The sequence below is a fragment of the Mangifera indica genome, chromosome 19 (genome assembly GCF_011075055.1).
Source record: "Mangifera indica cultivar Alphonso chromosome 19, CATAS_Mindica_2.1, whole genome shotgun sequence".
Lineage (NCBI taxonomy): Eukaryota > Viridiplantae > Streptophyta > Magnoliopsida > Sapindales > Anacardiaceae > Mangifera > Mangifera indica.
Window position 1 is genome coordinate 5,360,718 of NC_058155.1, and position 21,095 is coordinate 5,381,812.

The following is a 21,095-nucleotide window of genomic DNA, read 5'->3' on the forward strand; positions in this document are numbered from 1 at the left end:
AAATTGAAATAAACAACCCAAATCTAGATAAATAAATGATGCAAATTCTATAGAACGGTATCGTTTTGTCAATGAATAACATCATTTTGAATGAAAAAAATGAATCAAAAGTATATTTTACTGCATTGACATAACAATAACGACATCGTTTTAATCATGATAAAGTTATTATCTAATAAATTTAGAAATAATAATAAAAATTATAGTAAAAGTATGTAAAAAAAGAAAAAAGATAAATTTTGTAAGGTTGTTTCGAATGTTCTTCTATAATATTCCTCTCTCTTTATTGAATTTCTAAGTTTATAAATCTCTCAATAAATATTTTTTGTTTTTACTTTTTTTGGCTTCTTTGATTTTATCTTGGTCTACGTCAATTAATATCCGAACGAATGATTTTCACTCATGGTAGTAAAAACTTGAAACTAAGAGTTTCGACATTGATTTGCATAATTGGTACATAACAAAGACAACCATTAGAATCCATTGATGAGCTCAAGAATTTAATTAAAAGATCAAACTCCTGTTTTTGACACTTTATTATATCTAAGAAACATGAGAAAAATAGGTTTCCTATCAAATTATCTCAATGCATTTGATGAGATATACCTTTGGGCAAGAATTTGCGATAACCAAGCCCTTCGCTTGTTCATTTCTAATTCTTGTTAATGCTCAAACCAAATTCCCTAGCTGAAGTGATCTATTCCCTTGTCAAACTATAAGATATTACAATTGAGTGGGCAACAATAATAGGATGGAGAAGAAGGATAATGGTGGCCATAGAGTTTAGATTAAGAGGTTTTCCATGTACTTTGAGAACATGAGAGAGACTATGTCATGTCTATATACATGCGAGGCAATTAAATCGCAAAAGTCGATTGATAAAGGCCAAAAATACAAACGACATTGTCAAGGGACTATAGTCAAATTGAATTGATTAGTTTCACCTCCAAAGGACTACAAGCAACCAATTATGTGGTCCATAAGTCGAGACAAGGTATGGTATAATAACGATCTTCTTACAAAACTAGTTGAAGATAATAGAAGTTAAAATTGGATCTCGAGAGAGATGGATAATTTCAAGAGTCTAGGAGGTAGAACATAGTTTATACATAAGGTTAATCAATACTTGAATCAGTTCTTTCATATGAAAGTTATTATTACATGGGATAGTCAAACAAGAGTTGATATGGATGTTGGATGTGGTATGGCAAATTTTTATACTTATTTGTTGTTACAAAATGTCTTAAACATGTTTATAGCTTAGAAATATGTTCATGAGAATCAAATTCAATTTGCTTTTGAGCTTGGTATTTTGACAATGGTAACAAAATTTGCAATTGGTCAGTTATTGTTACCAAGTCAAACTTTTGACTTATTACATTGTTCAAGGTACAAAATAAATTAGACTTGCGATGACAACATTTTGCTTTTTGAAACAATAGGATGTGTAAGGTGGGAAGATACCTGGCTTGGGGCACACCATTAAGGTATAAACATGAAGAAGCTTAAGAGGAACACTTAAAAGAGTATATTAACCTCATGATGCCATTTTAGTTGAATCAAAATCCGATGATGATGGTGTGTTTAAGTATAACCATGTTATAAGGGTGATCACATGTTTAAGTGGGATAATAGAGAGAAAAAAAAGATGAATTGTATTTCGTTTAATAAGGTTTCTCAAAATTGAGTAAGTTATGTAAAGTTTTGGGTTTGAGGAATGATATAGAAGATGAGGTTTTGTGCTTAATTTATGATAAATTAAAGGAAAATTAATTAAAATAGGTAGTTAGTTTGTCGTGTAAACCTTTTTTGGTACGAATTCTTAGCTTTTATCTTTTTAAGCAAATCATATTTTTCATTTCAAAAATACCTCTCATCTAATTTCTCAGCTTTTACAATAGTTTTTATAGTATTAATCTCTTATATTTCAGATGATACGCATTAAGCTTAATTTTTCTATAATGAATAATATCTACAAATGAAAAACATATTAATTTTTTATATAATAATTGATTTTTATATACATTTATACAATTAAAAAAATGATGGATATACCAGATGTTTTCTTAAAATGGTGCGTTTTTTCAAATAGATGCGAAAATGTGTGAAATGGTGTGGGTACATGGAAGGATACAACAATTTGGAAATGGTGCATGAAAGGGTACGAGAACGGGTGTAGATGCATGAAGGGGTGTTAATGCATGAAAGGGTGCGACAATTTGGAAAAGGCGCATGAAGGGGTACAGGTGTAGGAAAGGGTGCAAGTGCATGAAAGGGTAAGGCAATTTGAAAAAGGTGAGGGAAGGGATGCGGGTGGGACAATTTGGAAAGGGTGCGTGAAGGGGTATGGGTGCGTGAAAGGGTGCGATAATTTTTGAAATGGTGCAGCAACTCCATGCGTCATGTGAAGTGGAGCATTGAGTGAGAAAATTAGTAATAACCTTTCGACATGCAAAGCAAAACATAAGACAAATATCAATATTCTCAGCCTAAACCAAAATTACTTACCCTTGATTCACTCTCAGGAAACCCTCGTCGGAAAACTACAACAATGTCGTCCGAGTCATCTAAGTCGTCTCAGGTCCATATTCATTGTTAACATTGATTTGATTTAGGGACATTGTTACATTGATTTGGTTTGATTAGAAATAGGGATATTTGAAATGAGATTTAGGTTTTTATTTTTGATGGATGTTCGGATGTTGATAGGTTGATTATAGTTTAGAATATATGATTGCTTTTGTTGGATTGATTGTGTTGGTTTAGAATATGTAATTGATTTTGGTGGATCAATTGTGTTGGTTTGTCATTAAGGGAGAACAAAATGTTATTTTGGTTACACCGATGTACCTTTGTACACTGTTAACACATTCACGCACACCTTCACACTTACAGAGGCACCCTTGACACCTTCACAGCCTTTCCCATTTTCCTGCACCCTAAACCCTATACCTCTTCACACTTAAACGCACCCATTTTCCTGCACCCTTTCACACTTTCCCGCACCCTTTTAGTTTTCACTCATCCTTTACATGTTCATGCACCTTATCATATTTTCTTGCACCCTTTCACATTTTGACGCACGCATTTGCTTTCACACACCTCTTTCACACGTTCACACACCCCTTCACACTTTCACGCACCCCTTCAGCATTTTGCATACCCCTTCACACGTTCACTCACCCTTTCACATTTTCACTCACTCTTTTGTGTTTTCACGTACCCTTTCACACGTTCACGCACCCGTTCACGCTTTCTCGTACCTTTTCACATTTTTTGCACCTTTTCACACTTTCCCACACCTCTCACATTTTCTTGCACCCTTTCATATTTCAATGCACCCCTTTGGACTTTCACGCACCCTTTCGTGTTTTCATATACCCTTTCACACTTTTCCGTACCTGTTTGTAATTCGCTGGATTATATTGGTTGATATTTTACCATTATAAACCCTTTAACATTTTTTGTGGGTTTTTTAGGGAATTGGAGTTAATGATCGTCCTAAGGAAAGAAGGTATAATGATACTCATTATTTTTTTGCAAAGTTAAAATTTAGAGATCACGTGGAAATGGTCAAGGAAATCAAAAATACTCTTATGCCTAAAAAGAATTGTTCAAAACAAGTTGTTTCGAGCGATTTTTAAAGATGGAGACTTTAAAACATAGTTCCAGTTTATTGCATTCTATGCTATTTCGGCAAATCAACAAAGGAGGGGTGGGATAGGAATTATGGTTTCGACTTAATAGGGTCGACTGCAATTTTGGGCCTGTCGAATTTGCTCTCATTACAAGATTAAAATTCAGTAAGGAGATGAATAAGAGTAAGGTTATTAGAAAATCACAGTTAAAACCTAAGTATTTTGCAGGTAATAAACCTATTACATATGGTGATTTGGCAACAATATTTAAAGAAAAAACATGGCTAGACAATGATGAGGATGTCGTTAAAATATCTGCGTTATATCTGCTTCATTATGGACTGTTGGGATCAGACAATAGAAAAACTATATCAGAGCACATTTTTTGTATAGTTGATGATTATGATACTTTTAACTCATATCTATGGGATGTGCTTGTTTAGAGGATGACTGTTAAATCTTTGGGTGAGGCTTTACGAACAAAGTATAATGAAGTTTTGAAAATGTATCCACCATATTCAGAAGAAATCTCAATATTAACTTACGAGATACGATGATGTATCTTAGCATTTCAGGTAAGAGTTACTGTTATATAATATTAAATACGTTTAGTTTAAATACTGGTATATTTTTTATTATTTTATATGTTGATAATATATTTTTATACGACAGATTTGGATATACGAGACACTTAATAATTTGGGAGGTTTTGTGGTTTGTAAATCTTTGAAGAGGATTCCCCAAATATTGAAGTGGCAAAGTTTAGAAGGTCCAAACTGGGAGGAGATTTATAGTATTTTAGACTCTTCTGAAATAAGTTATTATGTTGAATAAAATAACTATACTTTTATACATATATTATTTCTATCTTTTAATAAACCTAATTTGAATATTTTCAAGATGTTGTGACTCCCCGTATGATTGCATCCAAAGTTGAGAGACAGTCATCCTATTACAAAGATGTTATGGATAAATTGATGATTAAGAAGAATATTATACTGCTCTTACCGCTGTAACATCTCCTCCAGAGATCTAACCTGCACATTTAAGTTAGAGTACTCCTGTTCATAGATGATGAAGTACAATTGTACGTAGTCTTATGCCATCAATTATGCAGTCGCTTGAGCATATTCTCATTATATCATCACCTCGATCAAGAGAAGAAACACCTACTTGCATGCATACGAATGCATCTGTATGAATAGATGAAGATAAACTTGAACAACTTCAGGAGCTTCTACAAGGGTTTATGCAAAAAGTTGATAAATGACTTGGAAACATCGATGAGCATTAAACGCTACTTGAAGCACGTCAAACATCTATTGAAGCCAAGTTGATAGAGCTTCAATGTACATACCGTGTAAACCCCACGGAAGAGGTAGGTCTTTGAAGCATATATATTGTTATGTTCTTAAATAAGTGATTAATTTTATCTTGACAAGTGTTTTGTTTTCTAATTTCAGGATGAGTTAACAGAAGTAGTGATTGAGTTCTCCGATCATTATGATGCGGGTATTCAACAAACAACAGATTTCACTGATGAAACTCCAATACAACAATGTTTGAGTACTCGTAAAATATTACGTGGAAGGATAATGAAGAAAGGTAAAGCACTTCAGAGCCCGTACACTGATCCTTTTAAACAACGTCGTGCACAAGAGGTTTTTGAGCCATCGCATCCAAAGAGAGCAGAAAATAACATGTTTGAATATTTGCAATGGTACAGAGACACTCCCAAAGAGGCAATGGTAGTCACTTATTTGTATAGACCATGTGTTAAAAATAAATGGTGGAAGCCATTACGTGAAGATAACCAATGGCTGTTAGATCAGATATATTATTTTTTGAACTCAGACATGAGATTATTTTCGTATTAGTTTCTTATTTTGCAATGCTTGTTCATTAATATTGTAATATTGTACTTTCCAGCATATTGATAGTTATTTAGTGGTTTTACAACATGTATTTCCATCAGCTAAATAGACTTGTTTGGAAACGTCTTTTGATGGGCGGTTACTGCACGTAATAACGGAATGAGAAAATTGTGGATTCGATAATTATCAATGGCCACATTTATTATTAGATCCGATCGAGGGAATAAATGAACCCAACTTAGATCGAGGTTTTATCTAATGAGCTTACGTTGATCGGGTTTGTCACATTTAAATTGATATTTATATATCTTTTTGTAGGTATATTAGAGACAATGTTATTGATGGTATTCATTTTATTATTAGTGTATATTTCGATTAATTATGAATGTCAACATTGGGCATGTGATGAGCTGGACCTAAATGTAGTACTTTGACAGTGTATGACTTATCCAGGGTATTTTTTGACTCTACAGAGAGGTTCACCCAGGCTATGATACGTTATTCTTATCTTTCATCTATTATCAGTACGACAAATTATTGGAAGTCCTGGAGTCTTGAGCCAAAGTTAAAGTTATTGACGATTACGAGATACGTGGATGTACCATAACAAGGCCTCGCCTCTGGTGATAGCAGGATATTCTCATTATATATTTTTAAGTATCTCACCACTGGACGTGATTTTGATTTTAATGTAAAGAATGCTTCCTACATACGTTGCATTGTTGCATCCAAGATATGGAAGCACGACGAGAATTCACATTCTTCATAATTTTTCCTATTATATTTAAACTTGTGTATATTATCATTTTTTCATATAGTATGAAAAATTTGGATATTTATTTTTTATTGGTTGGTTGAGGCATATGCATGGGTTAATTAATTGCATATCCAGATTTAATTTGCATATTTGTTATTTGCATAATGTATATTATCATCACTTATTTGTTTATATAAATTTGATATGTTGTTGTGGCTGGAGTTTGGGTTGATGGATATATATATATATATATTGGAGTGTTATATCTTTGATTTTGGTTTATACAAGTAGGGAACCATTGAAATTATAGGGGAAATGCTGCCGAAATTTTTAAAACCATTGTACAAATCAAATCGACGATAATGATTACTAAATAATGTTGTCTTTACTATTAATTAGCTTTGATGATTACGTTATAGGCTTAGCATCCTAACCAGAGTTTTTTGCAACTTATACGTGTCAAGTTTGCATTGCTTAAGTTGTATGTTTAAGTTTTATTGTAAAAATAATGAATTATTACGAGGTAAAAATATTGAAAAGGGTAAGATAACATTAGTCCAAACAATGCGGACTATTTTCCTCCGAAGAGACAAAATTTGCAATCATTGTCAAGACATTCAATATATACCAAATACGCAAAAGCAGTTTAATGTATCTAATTTACATTATCTGAATTTATATTCTTCCTGCCAAAACCATACCTAGTGAAGATGTTAGAGCTTGAGGTAAAGGATTTGTACAAACTAAATGTGTGTGCCTTTTTTGATGGCATCTGATGCATTGTACTTGACGTACTTTTTCTCTTTTAGACAGTCTTCTATTATGATCAGAGGGACGATCAGAACATTAACGTTTCATTTGTGGTGGATGAACTATACATATTTCTTCAGGTTGCACTCATTCAAAAAGATCACCCAATGGTTCTACACACTCCTTATAAACTGCGTTCCAATATTCAGTTGAGTAATATTTATTTACTCATGGATAACAATTTGAGAGGTTTTGAAATCTGGCAATTGTTGCGATGTGTGTGCATGCTATTTGTGATAGTTAAATTTTTTACAGTTGCATTCTTTTATTGCAAGATTGACTATAACAACTGGTCTACCAGAACCATATACTTCATACCTATCAATACTTATTGGTTTGACAATCATATTGACTGATTTGCGATATGACTAGCCAACTTTTCTTCAGCCCACGAAGTCAAAGAATGAGTACAAGTATTTACATGATTGCACAAACACTGAAATATTAGTAATTTATGAATTCATAAAGGTATCAAATTATCTACACTCACAAATGATTGTACCTACCATATTGCAACGAGTATAAAACTATTTTTGTAAAGTCAAACGTAGAAATTCAAGGAGCATCATCACTGGCAATTTTCGTGCATGTCGTGCCAAAGCATTAAATAACTCAAAAATATTTGTGGTCATAATATTATATCAAATACCAAGAAAGTGAGCACAAGCCCACTGTGCATCATTAATTCCTTCCAAATAAGCTGCTGTAGTAGGGTTTTCAGCTTTAATCATATGCAAAGCCTCCTCAAAATCTTTTGTTCAATAAGTTTTTGCTGTTCTCTAAAATAATCCTTCTATATATTTTGTTTACTTGTACCGAGAACACATATTCCTTTTTATATGATAGTTACACTAACCATGGTATGCATTCAAAAATACTTCTCTCACAGAACGAATGATGGCATGGTGCCTATTTGAGATGATTGCTAGATTTATGAGATCTCTAATACATCTGTGTAACGCTCGGAGAAACAAGATCCAAGTAATCATTTCCTCCTTTCCTCCAACTTCGAAAGCAACTGGATAAATTTAATTGTTTCCATCTTTACCTATTATAATAAAAAGTGTACCTCATTATTGACCTTTCAAGAATATCCTATCAATACAAATAACAGGATGACAGTACTCACATAATGTTTTAATGGAGCATCCTAAAACCATAAAAACAAATTGAAATCGATTATCCGAGTTAGTGTCTTTTTGTGTAATAGTGTCAGGGTTTCGTTATTGAAGATTATAACAAAATATTGGTAATACTCAAAATGACTCCTCGAGTGAACCTCTTATCTCATTCAATGCCTAATTTTTTGCATGTCAAGCTTGTGTATAAGATATATCAATTTGATACCTATCTACCATATATGTTATAATATCTTTCGACCTATACACATGATCGCTAGTAGTAAATAATGTCTATAATATTTTTCCAAGTGCCCTTTTACTTGCTTGCCTATGATGAGGTCTTATAATATCGCGAGGAGAAGTATGTGTTTCTAACTTATGCAACACAAATATATTGATGTTACTTAACTTGACCCCTCATACTTTCCATTTGCATTATTGATGCACACACTTTATATCTCATCTCTTTTTATTTAAACTCAAAACCTTAAATTGATAACTATTTTCTAATGCATCTTTGTGTAATGTATCTATTAAAACTTGTTTAGATGTAAATTGGTCTATCACTTTGAATTTGTCGTCTGATGGTACAACCGTATGAATTTCAATTCCCTTATTTTCAATTTCTCTATAGGGTTCTGGACCACTAAAAAATGGATTGAAACTATGATGCATTGGAGTAATGTCACCTTAACTTTCAAGCGCTATCATTGACATACCAACCCCTATATCATCAACAACATCATCACCCATTTTCGCACCACAAATATCACTGCCAACATTATAATCCCTATCGCCTTCATTATCATAACCATGATATTCATCTTCTTCTTGAAAGTGAATATCATTTGTTGGTAAATCATCTATTTGATAACAACTTTCGGGTGTATCCCATATTGGTTCTGGGTCTCTTTCACCATGTGCCCAGTCTTGAGACAAAGGATCCCAACCAACATCATTCTCGATATTATCATAATCATGGTTTATGTTTACCTTGATACTTCTTGGTATAATTTCTGGTTGTGTAAATATTTTATCCATGAAATGAACTTCAGTTGACGGATTTTGATGAATCTCTTGTTTTGGTTGTGAACATTGCTCATAATTACCTCAAAATTCATTTTGTTGTATCACCACTTCAGGAAATAAAAGAGACTTTTTGCATGACTTACATAGTTATATCAGCATTCGAATATCATAATCATCTTTTAATAAATAAAGCAAATCACTAAACTCTGTTGGATTTGACATATAAATTTTAATCTCATTATAACTTTGATTGATACCTAAATGAGAACATACTCCTTCTACAAATCCATTGTAATTGATTATTCTATCAACTGAAAATAATATTTGAATTCCACTGATATATTTTAGATTATTACCATCTTCGCTATACTATTCCCTACCGAATCCAAGCATGAACATCACTTCTACCATTTTTTCCGATCGATGGATTCAAGAACAGAAATATGAGGTTAGTTTAGAATAAAGCAGATTTGGATTATTGAAAATAATTGAAGAAAGAGAAGTTTATGAGATAGTAGTAAAGAGATTTTTCTAAGAGAAGTAAATAATTGTTTTATAGATATTGCAGTAAATACTTTCATCTGCTCCAAATCTACCCTATCAAATATTAATGAAAGAAATGAATTCTCTTATACTTAATGAATTAATTATTAAATTTTTTAAAATTTTTAAAGAAAGTGTTTCATTACAACTAATAAGTTGTGCATGCATGCACACGTCTACACACCCATGGAGAATAACGCACCTTTAGCGTTTTCACGCACCCCTTGAGATGCACCTTTAGGGTTTTCATGCACCTCTTGAGATTATAACGCACCCTTTCAAAGTGTCGCACCCGTCCACGCACCCTTTTAAAGTGTCGCACCTGTCCACGCACCCTTTTAGCGTTGCCACACCCTTTTAGCATTGCCGCACCCTTCTACACACTTGTGCACTTTCACGCATCCCTTTAGCATTACCGTACATTTTCAAAGTTTCACACACCTCTTTACACTTTCGCACATTTTCGCACCTGCTCAAAAAAACGCACCGTATTGAGAAAACGTCCACCTTTTCACTCATTTTTGCATCGTTTCAAAAAGATGCACACCCTTTCTCACTTGACACAACCCACACATGTTGTATTAGTTATGTCTATCATTTTGTAAATGTGTAAAAGTATATAACTATCCATTATTATATATGTTTTTCATCTGCAGATATTATTCATTACAGAAAAACTCTGAAATATAAGAGAATAATCTATGAAAGTTGCTATAAAAGCTACTGTAAACGCTGAGAAATAAGATGAGGGGTATTTTTGAAATGAAAAATATGATTTGCTTAAAAAAGTAAAAGTTAAGAATTCGCGCTGAAAAAAATTTACGCGGCAAACTGGCTACTTATTTTAATTAATATCCCTAAATTAAATCACAGTTTATTAGAATCATAGGCGACTTTGATACATAAAAAAGATATTAGTAATAATAAATTGTTTAGTTTGACAATGATGGGTATGGAAATTTGTCAAGCATTGGTTGATTTTAATCAAGAAGTATTGATTTTAAGATGCTTAAGTTTCTCTTTCTTTAGTTTTGATGATTTTGGGCATGTTAATGTTGATTTAAATGAGATTATAATGAGACCAAGGCAGGATGTTAAAAGTGTTACGAATATAGGTAGTGGTAGTAGTAGAAGGATTGATGATAAAGAAATGAGAATTTTCTTAAGTGATTTATCGAAAAACAATGTGTTATTGAGTTTGAAGTTGTTAGGGGTTTCGAGTCATATCATACTTCAAGTCAATACAACTCATAAACCCCACATTTTGATAAGTTTTGACACAATATAACCTATAGATATGGTGGTCATAACAAATTCATTCTAGCATAGCTCATGACCATGTCTACTTTTTCCTGATGTATTAGAACCTTATGAGATTTCAAATGATTATGTTTGCATTGATCCTAAATCTACACATATGTAAACAAACTTTTTTTTAGACATTTCATATAAAAACAAACTTATCACAGTCGTTTTTTTTCCCCATTTTTAATCATATGTAAATGCACAAGTTTAATTTATTAATGAATTATTGAGAGGAGTTTTATTATAAAATATAATTGATAAAAGGTTGAATCCCTTTTCAAAATATTAATATGACTTATACAAGTGTCAAGCGATTAAATATGGTCGATACCTCTCTTTTTCATTACTAATGTCTCTTTTACCATAAAACATTGTTAAACTCTAAGTCGATCGAGGTTTCTCTTATCCAAAAAAATATGATTCTTTCGTTATTAAAATACTATATAAATTCATCTTCTATTTATTCAATTTATCAAATAATAAGAAAAAATACGAAAAAAGAAAATAAAAATGGTATCAGAGGAAGGATTAATACAACAATCGAAAGAATGAAAAAAAAAATAGTTTCAAAAGATACAAAAGTTCGAAGATTTTGCATCAAATCAATTCTCTTCTTCATGATCAATTTTCTTTTTACTTTTTCAACTTTTCACAATTTGATTCCTTTGCCTTTTTCTCGTCCCATTCTTTTTAATTCATAATTGATTTTAAATCTAAAGATAGTAATAAGAGATAATACTTTTGTTTAATTAAATTCGATTAATTTTGGTGTTTCATTTGATGGCTTTGATTGATTTTGGTTAAACGCCTTTTTCAATAATTGATTAATAACCTCAACAAGTCTTTGCTAGTGTTTTAATTATGAAAATGTTGTCACCCCATCTCGACTAACAGCCACTAATTGATGATGAAGATTAGGAGAATTTATATAATTTTAATAAAATAAAAATAAATTTATAATTAACATTTATGTTAAATATTCAATATAATTTCATAATTTTACTAAAAATGACAATAAAGTAATTTATAATAAAATCAAAAGGTTATCATTAATGCAATTGAGTAACAACTAGGTCTGGATATGCTCTGAATTGGTTTGGTTTCGAAAGTTGATTCAGTTCGATTTAATTAAACTTAAATTCGTTTGATTAAAATTCAGATCGAACTTAAGTCGAAAGATTTGGCTTGTTTTTCAATTCAAATCAAACTCTAACCAAAGGGTGTTCGACTCGTTTCTGCTTAAATCCAGCTAAAATTCGGATCTCAAATCAATAATTTAAATTTATGACTTAATTCGGTTCGAATCAATGCAAATTTAGTAGTTTGAATTCATGGCTCTGTTCAGTTTGAATAAAAAAATTTAAACATTATTTAAGTAAAACAACATCATTTTTTCAATGAACCATTGATTTGAGCCACAAATTTTAGCCATAATTCAAATCGTTAATTCAAATTATTAATTCGAATAGAATTGAGTTATAAATTTGAATAATTAATTCGAGCTATAAAATAAGGTCAAATTCAAATTGAACCAAACTAAACCATTTTTCATCTAAACTAGATTTAATTTTAGTTCGATAAATTCAAATTAAACTATTTTTTATTTTAGTCAAAGTCAAGCAATCCACCCCTTGTAACAACCAAGGAAATAGACCATAATGAAAAATGTCGTTTCATCGAAGTTTCGGTGGAAATTAGTCATCTATCTTGTTAAAGAAGTCTCCGAAATTTTTTTTCTTATGAGTGAAAGTCTCGACCTCTAATTTTGTCACTTGTTATATTAAATTGAATAAATAAAATTAAAAAAGAAGGAGTTTTTTATATTAAAAAAATAATCAAAACCCACTTCTAATTTTATAATCCATTTGCATGCAGAAAACATTAAACTAATGCTAAATTTAAAATTAAATAATTAAAAGTTTGTTAATAATTTAGAAACATATATACCTCTTTTGAAAAAACTGTTTTCGTAATATCATTTCCCATGTCCTAAAAATATAAAATTTAAGATTTAAATCATAATTTTTATGAAATTTTAAAATATTATGGTAATTCTATGTTAACTCCATCATAACCCAGTTATTTTTATAGGGCCAAAAGACTTTTTCCCCACTAATGTTTAATGCAAACTCAAACTTATACTTAATAATTTTTTAAAACCTAAATGTCTTAAATTTTGTTATTGTTGTTAAAGATAAAATCGCTATTTAATAAAAATATTTAAAAAATTAAAAATTTATCATATTTTCCTTAAGGTTTAAAAATCTAATAAAATCTCTTACCCAAAGTTTGAAAAATAAACATTTTCCCTCCTAAGGTTTTTCTAGCCATGTTATTGACAACCAAAGAAGATGATGATCGCATTTTCTCTCCCTCATGACTTCTCTGTCAATCCCGTTCCATTTTTAACCATCCTTGACCGACAAAGACGTGTCTTCTTTTCTGGATGAAAACGACGATTTATTAATATTCATTTTTAGATGAAAACGATAATTCATTTTTGTCAGAGACAATGACGTTTCGTCTTCATGTTTGACAAAAACAAATCATCATCTTCGTTAAGATAGAGAGAGAAGCTTTCATCAATCGGTGATGGTCAGGGATGGACCAAGATGGAGAGAGGAGTTGAGAGGGAGAGAGAACTCGGGCATCAACAGTGATAGTTGGAAAAACCTTAAAGAAAAATGTTTATTTTTCAAATTTTGGATAGAGAAAATTTGTTAGATTTTTAAACTTGAAAGAGAGGGATATGACAAATTTTTAGTTTTTTAAATATTTTTGTTAAATAACAATTTTTTCTTTAATAATAACAACAAAATTTAACAGATGAATAAATATTTGAATTTTTTAAAATTAATAAATATGAATTTTGGTTTACAATTGAATTTTTTCTTTTGGCCTTTTTATGATAATAATATATATCATACAATCCTAAATATTTTATTACCACTTATTACCATAGGTGGGAATAAGTCTTTTGGCCTTTTTATGATAATAAATATATAAATATAAATGGAGTACAATTGAAAATCCTAACACATATATTTAAATAATATAATTTTTCTAAATTTGAAAAATTAATAATGTAATATTTTTTATATATGCAAAAAATTAATAATTTAATATTATTAAAAAGGTCAAAATAATTTATATAATTTTACTCATATTTTTTAAAATTTTATTATTTTTAATTAATTTTTTATATTTTCAGTTTTATTCAATTTTAACTCCTCACCTCTCCAGTTTCGTCAATGAATTTAAATCTTAAATAAATAAATAAAACAACAGTCGCTGCATTATCCAACCGATGACAACTAATGAAAAAACTAACAGCGCACACGTTAAGTGAAAAAGAATCACAACCGTTGCCTCCATTTAATGCTCCCGATCTGAGCGTAACTCGCATTCTCCTCCTCTCTTCACCAATCACCACCATCGCCGACCTTTGTAAGTCAAGTCAACGCCGTTACTTTTCAAATTCTTTCTAATTTAATTATTTCTTTATTGTTTAAATAGTCACTTTGAATTCAAAATATTTCAGTTTAAAACAGAATGTGCGTTGAGTTGTGGATCTGAGTTTCCGAGTTTGAGTTGAGTTGAGTTGAGTGCGTGGAATTGGATCGGGAAGTATGGTGTTTTGGGAGGGATATGTGAGTGATGAAGTAATGGGGACGTTTGCTCCGATTGTGGTGTATTGGTTGTACGCCGGGTTTTATCAAATGTTGTTACCGGCGTTGGATAAATACAGGTTGCATACGAAGCAAGAGGAGGACGAGAAGAACTCTGTTCCTCTCGCTGTTGTGGTCAAGGGCGTTTTGCTTCAACAGCTTGTTCAAGCTACTGTTGCTCAGGGCCTCTTCTTGGTTAGTTTTACTTTTGCTGTTGCTTTTGCTCTGCTACTGTTTTTTTTTTTTTTAATTTTCAATTGTTTAATTATTTATTAATTTGTGTCGGTGTCTGGTGTGAGCAGAATTTCATTCCAATATCCGCTGTAGTAGCCAATACTTGAATTAGTTTTTAGTTAAATGAAATATCTTTTTAATTTCCATAGTCATATATTTAGCTGTGCAAGTGTTTTTGTTTTCTAAGTATCTTTTTTTAAAGTTACATATCTAGTACCTCTAATCCCCGGAAATTCGACCTGTCAAAACAGCCAGAAGCAATACTAATACATTAGTGATTTGTTTGTCTTACTAATGTGTTCTAATCTCTGGTTATTAGTTAAATCAGCGGGTTGGATCTCTTGAGGTTGTACAGCCAGGTGGTTTATGTTTGCAATTTTAGGAAAAGGAACAAATGTAAAATTTGTGTTCATTTTATTTTATTTGTTTTTTTGTTTTGATTCGTGGGATGTGGAATGTATTTTATGGAATTCATAGACTATTAGAGTTGTTATTCTTGTGGTGTTATGATCTCTGGTGGAAGATTCAAAGAGGGATTTTGTGTAATTTATTAAAGCAGAGATTAGCTACACAAGTGAGAATTGTGTAAGAAACAACAGCAGAAGGTTTACTCAAATTGGAGTTATGGAGATGGACACCCAATTGTGACTCTCTTTAGTGATGAACTCTCTGGGGAGGGTGCTGGTGACTGAGGTTCTATTCTTCCCTTGTGGGAAAAGGAGACATTTCTGAGGATAGGGGAGTATCCGGGAAGTTTTATTATTTTAGATTGTGGAACTGAAACTATCTCCAAATTGTTTTTTAGTGAAAATCATGTTACAGTGTGGGAATCAGGTTTTGTTACTGCATACTGATGCTTGGAAGAATATGTGCTCAACTTGGGTTGAGGATCATAATGTTAGGACTAATGTTTATATTTCCAGGAGATTAAGTTACAGAAGGGCTGTTGTTGTGAGTTGTAGAAAAATATCAGGTTTGTATCACCTAGTTCTAACATCAATTATGGGGCTCCAAGTTATCGTGAAAATTTCTTGTCCAAGAACCAAGGTTGGAGACAATTGAACATCATGCTTATATTTTGTGGCGAGGAGAAGGATCACAAATTTCTGCAACAGCTATGGATAAGGTCTATAAATGTCTGAGCAAAGCAGTATAATGAGCAGATAATTGCATTTGTTATTTCCTAGCCTTTACTTTTGCTTTTGGTTTGTTTTTGGGGCTGTCCTTATTTAGGATTTCCTGTGAAGTTAATTTGCTTTTAGCGGTTTTCGTTTTTGGGAATCAGTGTTTTGTGTCTAGTTAATTGCATATTAGAGTTTTTGTACATGGACTTCAGGGGTGGGTAGAGAACAATATTCTTTTTGACATTTGTTGATAGTTGTTAATTTTGTCTGTTTCTCTACTCAGTACAACTATTTACAAAAAAGGGATATAAATGCCAGAGTTGTTGGCAACACTGGCCCAAGGAAAATGTGACAAAAAGTGTTATATTCTTGGGATTGCTTTTTTAATTGTTTAAATGGATCATCTCATTTACTGGAACAGTGTTTTCTTCAGTCAAGAGCTATTAGCCATGTGAATGGAATTTGGTGAGAATGGTTTTATGTGCTTGGCTTTTTAACCTTTGCTGTAAAAGGGGTATCAATGTTAAAAGAGTTTGCTTGGAAAGGTTCTTGGACTAATATGCCAATCAAGAAAAAAAAAAAAAACACTTGGAATCTTGATTCTATGATTATCATTTGTATTTACCAGAGTCTGGATTGATAGTAAACTAATGTTGCAAGTGTGAGCAGGAAGGGCTGTAGATGTTTGCCAGCATAAATACATAATTACTGGAAGTGTGCTTTTTGTGGTCAAGATCTATTAGCTGTATGATTGGATTTGGGTGAGAGTGGCTGCCTATGTAGGGGTGGATTCAAACCAAACCGAACTCGAACATAGGTTAGCTTGAGTTCAGTTCGAATGATTTTAGAGGCAGTTCGAGTTCGTTGAACTAATCAGAATGAAGGTTCGAGTTTGGTTCGAAAAAAATTTTGAGGTTCGTAGCTTGGTTCGAATTCGTAGCTTGAATCCATGATTTGAATTCATAGCTTGAATTCATGGCTCAATTTTTTAATCCGAATTTGCCAAATATTTAACACTCATTGACAATAGCCACTGTGGCTGGAGAGATGTGGAGAGAAAATGGTTCTCTCATTCTTTCCACCAATTGGATTTCTTTCTCACATATTCTGTCTCTTTCATCAATACACCAAAGTTTAGTGCTATCTTCTTTTTGTTGTTTTTTGTTTGTGTGAAGAAGAGAAGCGAAAAAACTATGAGAGAAAGTGAAGAAAGAAAAAGGAAGAAAACGATGGGAAGAAAATGGTGGAGAAGAGAGAAAGTAATAGAGAGGAAGGAAGAAAATGGTGGAGAAGAGAGAAAGTGTCTAAGGAAAACGAGGGAGAGAGGGTGAGAAATGTTACATTGGTGGAAAAAGAAATCTTTTTTTTGAAAAGTTAAAAGGACAGTCCAAAACGGTAGAGAAGTCATAAATAATATTGGAAAGTGGTGAGATTGCAGCACATTCATTGATGCATATTTAATAAAAATCCAAGTTGGCTCGTATGAGCCATGATTCAACTCGGTCCGAGTCAAGCCAATTGTCAGCCCAGAAGCCAAACTGAATCGAACTTGATCTAGTTCGAGTTCAGCTCGTTTTCTAAACGAGCTATATTTTATGATTCGAATTCAGTTCGAATTCATAAAAAACGAATTCGAACCGAGTTACACGGAGCCAAGCTGGCTCGGCTCATATCTAGGCCTATTCCTATGCATGGTTTTTTAAGCTTCACTATAATAGGTGTAGAAATGTTCGAAAGTTTACTTGGAAAAGGTTGTCAGACTAAGAGACCAATTGAAAAAACACATGGAATTTAAATATTTCAATCATTATATTTATCTATCTGAGTCTGGGTTGAGGGTAACCTATGCTTCTTGAGTGTGCAGGAATGTTGTTAGATGTTCATCAACCTAATTAAGCTAACTTTCTTAGATTCTTAAACTTCGTTGTCAACTGTACCTTTGTACTTCTTTTCCTAAGTTTTTTTCTTATATTTCTTAGTTTATTTATGATTCTTTGAATTAGTTCCTTGTGTTGGTCTTTTAACATAAATGTTTCATGCATTCTAGTCCTAATTACTCATACTGCTAATTACCTTAATCGCAATTTATATGGGCTTCCTTTTATTTGCAAGTAGCTGAATATTGTAAATTATGATTAGATTAACAATTTTCAGGCCCATAATGCTCCATACAACCTTCGATTAACAATTTGTTTTTACATTCTTGGTCCTTTTACCCTTTGATGGGAATCCTATTGTTTAAAGACTAAGAAGAAGTTTACATCATGCTAGTTTTCTGTGGAATTTCTCATCATTTTGCATCAAGAGATGAAATTTATAATATTTATTCTACTGCATTTTTATCTGTATTTGAGGATTTTTTTTTTTTTTTTTTGGTAAGTTCTCTGTATTTGAGTTGCTCCTGTAAATACATGCTTTCAGTTTTAGGGGATTTTTATGGTTTACATATTGGTGTAACTCTTCTTTATGAAATTGTTGTGGATTCAATTGGCTATTCTGGAGATAACTTGGGCTGCATAGGTGGTAGTTATTTCAAAAGTGCTTTTAGTGCTGGAGGATATGGTAGTGGAGGCTTTGGTGTTGGCAGTGAATTTGGTGGTGATGGAAGCACAATTTGTGGCTAATTGTAAAACATGTTGATTTAGTGGAACCATGAAGTAAAATTGAATTCTACTTGAGATGCTTTCAAGGCATTAACCTCTTTATTATTTCCATGTATGATGTTTTCTATTGCTCCGGCTTCTGTTTTAAGTGTTTGCTTAAAATAATCAAAATAATCATAATTGCTTATCATGCTCAGTTTTTAGTTTGTAAATCCTATCAGCCTTTTCTCAACTTTGTGGTATTTGGAATGCCTTCATTAATCTAGCTGTTTGAACTGTAAACCTTGTGCTTGCTGGAAACTTGTGTCATTTAACTATAATATTCGAATCATATTTGCTAAGTAATCTGAAAATAGGTAAGTGGATTATAATGATTATTTTCATGGTGCCATGTGGCTTCAACCAGGAATATGAAAGTTGGAAAACCATTACATTGTTTGACAATTTTTAGTGACAAATGATCTTTTTCGTGGCTGGCTTTTTTTTTTCTGAATTAATATATAATTTGCTTTCTGACTAATAATGAATCTTCTGGCTTTTCAACAGTTGACCTCAAATGTAGATGCATCTGGCATCACATCTCAGCCATCCTTGCCTGTCCAACTTGTGCAGATTGTCATTGCAATGTTTGTTATGGATACATGGCAGTACTTTGTGCACCGTTATATGCATCAGAACAAATATTTGTACCGCCACATCCATTCGCAGCATCATAGGCTGGTTGTCCCTTATGCAATTGGTGCCCTTTACAATCACCCTCTCGAGGGTCTCCTGCTTGACACTTTTGGTGGAGCCATCTCTTTCCTTGCTTCAGGAATGACTGCACGCACAGCTGTAATCTTTTTCTGCTTTGCTGTAATCAAAACTGTTGATGATCATTGTGGACTATGGTTGCCTGGCAACATCTTCCATCTATTCTTTCAGAACAACACTGCATATCATGACATCCATCATCAACTCCATGGCACGAAGTACAACTATTCCCAGCCTTTCTTCAACATATGGGATAAATTTCTTGGAACTCACATGCCTTACGATCTTGTAAAGCGACCTGAAGGTGGATTTGAGGCGAGGCTAAAGAAAGACTAGGTGCAATGTGACAATTTGACTCTACTATTTCTGGCTCACTTTGAACAGGAATTTTTTCAGTTAAGATTGTGCAATGCTTCAGAAGTTGATTTAGAATTGTTTGTTTGAGGCGTCAAAATCTAGCATTCTAGCAGGAGGTTATGGGTTTATCCAGTTGCTTGACATAGTTCTCCAATCTCCATGCTGTTATGATAATTTCGCATACCAACCATGTGAATTGTAATTGTGCTGTTTTGACCTGTTTGCTTTGTAAAATATATCTTTTTGTCATGTAAAATTTAGTTCCTCAGGTTTGTTGATATTGATGTACCGAGTAAGTAAAGGCACATGTGCTCAGCAGACTGGAAGTTGTTTGCAGAATCGGAGAATCAGGGTCTTTATTATAAATGCTTTTGTGTCCAATACTCATTTATCTGATTGTCATCAATGTATTCTTGCTTTTGCATGAATGTTACAATCTGCCAATTTCAACCCATGTTTTAAAAATTGGATCAGTAGTTCAATCAATTGTTTTACTGGTTCACAATCTGATAGGTTTAACCAGTTCGAGTAGCTCGTGGAGAGCCAAATGAAAGGTTTTTATGATATCTTAACACTGAAAAACAACCAAAAAAGCATTTGAAACCATAAAACACAGATAACAAAACCATTCCCACGGATCTAGAGGATGTCATGCATACAATAAAACAAGTTTACCACATCACACTTGCGTTTGAAGGCTTCACCTTGCAAGACTTCGCCCCGAATTTGTTTCTTTTGCTTTCACAACTCCCTACAACGTTGTAAGGCCTTTGCTCATTTACACGGCGACAGCCGCGAAGTTGTTACGTTGACAAGGTGTGTTGATTGGCTCAAACAATTGCTTGCTTGCCTAGAAGTGTGAATGAAAGGATGTGGGATTGAGACCGAAAAAATCTATCACCACTTACCGCGGGGCTGACAGGCTATATATATATATATATATATATATATATATATATATATAGAGAGAGAGAGAGAGAGAGAGAGAGGGGGGAGGAGAGAGAGAGAATTTTGTCTAAATACGATATATTTGTGGCTGAATGACTGTTTTCGACTAAAATTTAATGAAATAAGTTTAAAAAACCAAATTTTCACCTATAAATTAAATTTATTAAAAATAATCTGCTAAATTTTATATAAAAATATTGAAAAGACAAAATCTTTGTTTAGCTAAAAAACACTGTTTCTCAAAAGTTTATTGAATATTTTTTATACTAATAATTTATATTAATTCGAATTAAAAATACGAAAATTACTAATTCAAATTTAGGTAAAGGTG

The 21,095-nt window shown here is 32.3% G+C and overlaps 1 protein-coding gene across 1 annotated transcript; it reads left to right on the plus strand.

The window, feature by feature from the left end:
- The first annotated feature begins 14,365 nt into the window (after positions 1-14,365).
- On the plus strand, positions 14,366-20,197 carry LOC123203502 (very-long-chain aldehyde decarbonylase GL1-9-like). Its single transcript, XM_044619858.1, has 3 exons — positions 14,366-14,524; positions 14,619-14,940; positions 19,253-20,197. The coding sequence occupies exons 2-3, from the start codon at positions 14,707-14,709 to the stop codon at positions 19,793-19,795; spliced, it is 777 nt and encodes a 258-aa protein (XP_044475793.1). The 5' UTR covers positions 14,366-14,524; positions 14,619-14,706; the 3' UTR covers positions 19,796-20,197.
- Positions 20,198-21,095: the final 898 nt, after the last annotated feature.